This window comes from Myotis davidii, unplaced genomic scaffold (assembly GCF_000327345.1).
Source record: "Myotis davidii unplaced genomic scaffold, ASM32734v1 scaffold168, whole genome shotgun sequence".
Classification (NCBI taxonomy): domain Eukaryota; kingdom Metazoa; phylum Chordata; class Mammalia; order Chiroptera; family Vespertilionidae; genus Myotis; species Myotis davidii.
In genome coordinates this window covers 2019887-2026400 of record NW_006383016.1, presented here as the reverse complement: position 1 = coordinate 2026400, position 6514 = coordinate 2019887, and the positions used below count along the sequence as shown (strand labels likewise).

The 6514-nt window shown below is 40.0% G+C and overlaps 1 protein-coding gene across 1 annotated transcript in view; it reads right to left on the bottom strand.

Annotated features, from left to right (window-relative positions):
* HIBADH (3-hydroxyisobutyrate dehydrogenase) overlaps nt 1-652 on the bottom strand; it is a 94419-nt gene extending 93767 nt beyond the window's left edge. The window contains exon 1 of the mRNA XM_006778975.2: nt 437-652. Within this exon, the coding sequence (XP_006779038.1) occupies nt 437-637 (201 nt within the window). The 5' untranslated portion in view covers nt 638-652. The remainder of the gene's footprint in view (nt 1-436) is intronic.
* Between the last annotated feature and the right edge of the window lie 5862 nt (nt 653-6514).

The window sequence follows — 6514 nt, the reverse complement described above, 5'->3', positions numbered from 1 at the left end:
GCGCTTGTCAGGTCAAAAACTGAAGTTTGGGTTGACAACTGAGACAATTTTTCTGTGAACAACTTGGTCGAGAACCGAATTGCTCGAGATAGGAGACTTTTGAGAAATGAGGTTTGACTAGTTAATAGTATATTTTTTTCTCTCACTTTCTATATTTCTCAGAAATTTTTTAGTATTCTCCCAGTTCTGGGATTATATTAAACCCCCAGTTACCTCTCTACAACTTGTAAAAGCCGTCCCTTCAGATCTTGAGAAAACAAAACTCTAAATCCAGTTAGCACGTGGCCTTCTGTGTATATATATATATACATACCATAGACGGAAAGAAATAAAATGAGCAATCAGGTTTACTACTCCATTGAGTATACCAAGAAGCAGTCACTTATTTGAATGTACATTCATTTTTAAACATCAAAATGTTAAGAAGAGACCTTACCTGTTCACCTGCTTCTCGAAACTCTTTGCATGCATCAGGGAACACATCATAAATAACGAGGGGGTAGCCATGCTTCATGAGGTTTTTTGCCATTGGATTCCCCATGTTGCCTAGTCCAATAAATCCAACTGGGGTCTTAGAGGCCACTGACCTAGAACACACTGATTTCAATGCATTACTTTCAATAAGAGCAGGTAACATTTTTTAGTGCAAACATCGTTTAACATTAGTAAGCCAACTGTTTGTGTGTGTTTTTTGTACCCATCTCCCCGTTCCCTCCCCTTTGGCAATCATCATCTTGTTCTTTGTATCTACTAGTATGTGTCAGTTTGGTCAACTGTTACTTAGATGTTTTCTATTAAAAACTTTTTAAAGACTAGTTTTTAACTAATGATCTAATCACATTTACAGATATTGATAATGTGCATGCAGACTAACTTCTACTTTAGTTTTTCAGGAAATAATAATTTTTAAGCAATCTCTTTCCTAGAACATCCCTTTATCATCTTATTATTATTATTTTTCTTTTTTTAAAAATATATTTTATTGATTTTTTACAGAGAAGAAGGGAGAGGGATAGAAAGCCAGAAACATCAATGAGAGATCGATCAGCTGCCTCCTGCAAGCCCCCCAGTGGGGATGTGCCTGCAACCAAGGTACATGCCCTTGATCAGAATCAAACCTGGGACCCCTGAGTCTGCAGGCCGACGTTCTATCCACTGAGCCAAACCGGTTCGGATTACGATTATTTTTAAATCCTCACCTGAGAATATGTTCATTGATTTTTAGAGAGAAGAAGGGAGGGGGGAGGGGATGTAGCAGGAGAGAGGAAGGGAGAGAGAGGGAGAGAGACACTTTATCATTTTTAACAATAAACTTTAAAATGTTATTTATAAAATATATATTATGTACTTTATTATATGAAGGTTTCTAGATTCCTCATAATTATATTTATTTCATAATAATGCGTATAAAAACCAGAAAGTATTCAATAAAACCTATAATTTGGACAAGGTCCAAAAATATAGAATTTTTTACATCCCCCCACTCACTTATAGAAATCATCCCCTCCAACGGTATAAAAAAAGTCTGAATACAATGTTAACAAAGGAGACAGTACTTCAACCAAAAGGCACAGGTTTATAAATAGGTTCTAAGAGCAGGGGGACACTTCCAAGGGCTTTAAACGGCAAGGTTAACAGTCTCAGGACCTTGGGCTAAGGAGTCGGTGCCCTTTCAGAAAAGAGGCACTTCAGTTTATAGGGAAAAAGTCCTTCTTCTAAAAAACTGTATGCTAGTTGTTTTATTTGATTTTCTTCTTTTTCACAAAAGTACTTTTTAAATATATTTTATTGATTTTTTACAGAGAGGAAGGGAGAGGGATAGATAGTTAGAAACATCGATCAGCTGCCTCCTGCACGCCCCCTATTGGGAATGTGCCCGCAGCCAAGGTACATGCCCTTGACCGGAATCGAACTTGGAACCCTTGAGTCCGCAGGCCGACGCTCTATCCACTGAGCCAAACCGGTTAGGGCACAAAAGTATTTTTGAAGTCAACTGTGGCCAGACAGAGCAGAGAGGCTCTGCATTGCCATGAAAATAATATTAGAGGTTATTTCAGTTTCTGGAATTAGAAGTCCACTCAACAAATATTGACTACATCGAGTTCGATGACCAAGCTCGGAGACAGACACTGATATGGGCCTAGCCCTTGAAAAGTTCAGTCCAGCCAGAAAGAACGAGAAATAACTCCTTGTCTTGTCCCCTATCATTTCCCACCTTATTTTTCTTTTTCTTTCAAGGGCTCCAGTTTTAAAACTGTGTAGTGTGCCAACTAACCACAGTCACCCTTTTAAGTTTCAAGTCCTCTCAACTTATGAATCCCTACTTTCCTTGAACTTAATCTACATGCAATGAGATTTCTTAAAAGCAAATTATTTGAAGCCCTGATGCTTAAGAATCAGAGGTCTTCTTGGGTTAAAAGCGTATTTAATTCCTTTTAACTTGATGATCATCTGTACCATTTCCATTAAATATGGGTGTCATTCTTGTGCATCATTACCTCACCGATGCATGGTTTAAAACAATGGGTATGAAAGGAGCCCTGTGTCTGACTTCCTGGTCCACAAGAGGTTCAATGATGATGATAAACAGCATATTCATCAGCAGAACAAGAATCAGAGGGGGTTTATATCAATCAGAAGACTAGTTCAGCTTTTGAAATATTGACAGGATAGCAATTGCTAGTGATGAGATCTTAGAAGAGCTGAAGTAGAGAGCTGATCTTAGTTGCTGAGGTTGAGGTGAAAGCAATGAGGCCCTTGGCGCTCTCCCTCCAGGGAGCACACATGTACTATTCCCTTGCCCCTCTCCTTCCCCCCACAGGCATGCATCTCCTAACCTCTGAGGGACCCCAGGAGACTTGCAACTAGGGGAGCAATGGGCAGTGGCAGCCAGGCTAACCCCCTGAACCTGTCTCCAGCGCCCATTTTCCTCTGACTTCTCAGTGAGCCAAAGCAGTCCAGCCAAGGCTCTCCTGTTGCTTCTTCTATGCCCTTCCTTGTTTCACTGTCCTAAGTATATTTTTGCTTTGGCCAATAAATTCTTGCTGGCTTTTCTAAAAAAGATAAAAATTAAAAAATAGTGAGGCCCTTGCCCTGGCTGGTGAGGCTCTGTTGGTCGGAGCGTTGTCCAGGACACCGAAAGGTCTCAGATTTGATTCCCAGTCAGGGCACATGCCTAGGTTGCAGGGTTCAATCTCTAGTATGCTGCGTATGAGAGACAACCAATCGATATTTCTTTCTCTCCCTACCTTCCTTTCTCTCTCTCTCTAGAATCAATAGAAACATGTCCTCAGGTAAGGATTTAAAAAAAAAATCTACTAAAGTTAAAAATTTTAAAGAATAAAAAGAATAATCAGACCTAGAATTTTAATTGGCCAAAATAAAAATCAATGAAGATGAAGTCTTTAACAAGGGCTCTTTTCTCTTCATAACATCTTTGCTTGTGGCTAAGTTCAAGAAAGGGTTATATAATTAGGTGATTTGATGTCATAAGAGAAGAGTTTATTTACTGACAGTGATATTTAAGAACTCTCAGTTTAGAAGGCTGAAATTCCTATCCATGCAAGGTTAATTCCTAGATGTGTGCCCTTGAACTAACAAGTTACTTAACTTCTCTAGACATTTGTATCAACAAGAGTAACTCATTCAGAAGGTTATTATAACTACTTGAGATAATACATGCAAAGCATTAAACAGTGCTTGGCACATGATAGTGAATAAGATTTGCTACTTTTGCTATCAATGGTCAAGAAGTAGCACAAGGGTACAAGTCATGCCAAATGTCTAAGGAAACACAGATTTTAGTTAACGGGATGCATCAGAAGGTGTTCCTGTACAGTATATAAGAATATGTTCCTGCCCGGCTGGTGTGGCTCCTGCATCCACCCAGGAACCAGGAGGTTACCTGTTCCATTCCTTGTCAGGACACATGCCTGGGTTGTAGCTCAATCCCCAGTGGGGATCGTACAGGAGGTGGCCAATCAATGTTTCTCTCTCATCAATGTCTCTTTCTCTCTCTCCATCCCTCTCTTTCCTCTCTCTCTAAAAATCAATAAAAAACATATTTTTAAAAAAGAATATGCTCCCAAAGGAACAGATATTCAAAGTGGTATAACAAAAATATCATCCTAAAAATTTTCAAACTTAAATAATGCATCTTCATTTAAGTAAGTCACACACATTAATGTGTAGAAATAGTAGTACAGTTAGAAAACAGCTAAAATCAAGCTGGTAGAAAGTCAGTCTACACAATACAAAGGTGATACTGATGGGTAAAGAAGCTAGGTGTAGCTAAGTAATTAGAGCGTCAGGCCTCGAACCGAAGGGTTTCTGGTTTGATTCCCGTTCAAGTGCGCATACCAGGGTTATAAGTTAGTTCCCCTGGCTGGTTGGGGGCACATTCCGGAGCAACCAACTGATGTGTCTCTCTCCTCCGCTCCCTCCCTCCAAAAAAAAAAAGTTACTAAACTAAGGATGGAGACTTACTTTATAAAGGCTTTCATTTTTGAGTCGTTATTTCATTATTTTAAAATTTTATTTATTGCTATTGGGGCGGGGGGAGAAACTATAGACAGCCTCTGTGTGCAGATTTTTAAAAATCTGTATAAAACTAAATTTACTTACCTTCTAAGGTAAAATACAAAATTTACTTTTATTAAATGGTGATCAAATAGTAATAGATGTAGTTTAATATTGCTTATTTTTTATTTCCTTTTTGATACTTCAAATATTAAGAGGTACTATTAACTGGCGACTTTTAGGTCTCATTTTTTTAAAGTAGTAAATAATTATATGGATCGTTATAGCACCACCATCCATATGATATAAACATCTTAAACATACAATGGAGACAAATAACCCACAGAATTCAGAACACTAAATGTGTTACTATTTGAACATGGTTCTTTTCTTAATGTCTCTTGGCTCCAAAGATTTTTTTTTTAAGACTCCAATTCAAAAAACTTAACAGTTCTGTACTAAACTATTAACAGAAACATTTAAAACAATTACTGAGGTGTTTTTAAACAATCATCACAAAAAGAACTACTTAAAATTTATCACCAATCTATATTCATAGAGCATCTCTGCGTCAAAGGACCCAAGGAACAAGATCACGTGCTGAAGTAGTCTAACCAGAATTATGGAACAGCATTCCAGTTTACAGAGACGGTTAGTATAGCCTTGGGCCCCAGGCTCTTCTATCACAAATTGTAATAACATTAAAACCCCAAAAGGTGCATCAAGGGTTCATTAAAACCTCATTTGAACACATTATGAAACCACAAAACAAATCAAAACGGAAAGAACTGCACCTTCATGTGAAAATTGGTGGGACATTTGCTACTGTGGAAAAGTGACTAATCCATTTTTTTTTAAGTTTCTCTAAAGTGGGAGTTTTTTTTTTTGTTTGTTTGTTTTTTTTTTAGCTCAGAACAGTAGCTCAAATAGCAGTTACAATAAAGTTTGGCAGGTTCAGTGAGTTTGTATCTTGTTACTGTGATTCTGTATCAGACATCTGTTCTCTTGCATCACATGGAGGAAGCCTGCCCTTCTCAAGTCAGGGAAATTCACTCTTCTGCTTAGCTGGTACTGAGAGGGAGGAAGCGGAGCTATGAAGACCTCAAGTCCCAAACTGCTGTATTTTAAATCAAAGATTGAAAAAAAAATTACAAAGGCTTTTTGAGAATCCAGAGTATGAGCTTGCAGTGCGGTGTTACAACTCTCACACTTTTACAGGAAAACAATGGCAGTGTCCTCACAGATCAAGCAATTTTTCAATTAGAGAGAAACCCTGGTGTGCCAGGAAATGCAGGAATGAGGAAGAACCAAGGACTAACGGTCTAGAATAGATCCTGCTGGATAATGCCCTAATTCACTTGCCCAGGGAGCCTCAGGTTGTTCACCTGGAAAATGAAAATGATTTTATCTCTATGGGTCTAAAACGTGTCTCTCCCCAAGTCCACGCTTAGCTTCCCTAACTTGTAATGTACTGGGGAGAGGGAGGGAGGCTACTCCGGGCCTCGATTTTGAGGACGTGTCAAGTGTTTGGGTTAATAATTGGACAAAAGTGCCATCTCCGGGGAGCACAGTTCCAAAGAAGGGGCAGTGGGGAAGCCCGCCTCGCGGGTCAAGGGTGCGTTACAACTTTGCTTGAATGACTTACCAACTGGTTGGCATTCACACCACTTGTGTAAAACCATCTTGTCCGATTAAGGTGGTTATTAAACAAAAACCAGGCCCCGCTGCCCAAGGGGGCGCGCCCACCCTGGGGGTGCACCCCAGGGGAGCTAAACGCCAGCCAGCGCTGCAAGGCCGGGGGTCGCAGGGGTGAGTGCGAGGTCGCCCCGGTGGCTGGGCGGACTGGTCCTTGAGCCCTAATTTACCGTAGGTTTTGAAGGATCGCTCCCCGTTTGCATGAGGACCTCACAGACAGGGACCCCGAGTCCTGTGGGCCGCACACCCAGCCCGTCGGGGGAGTGGGACCTCGGATGCTTCTAGAGCAGTGTCCTTAACC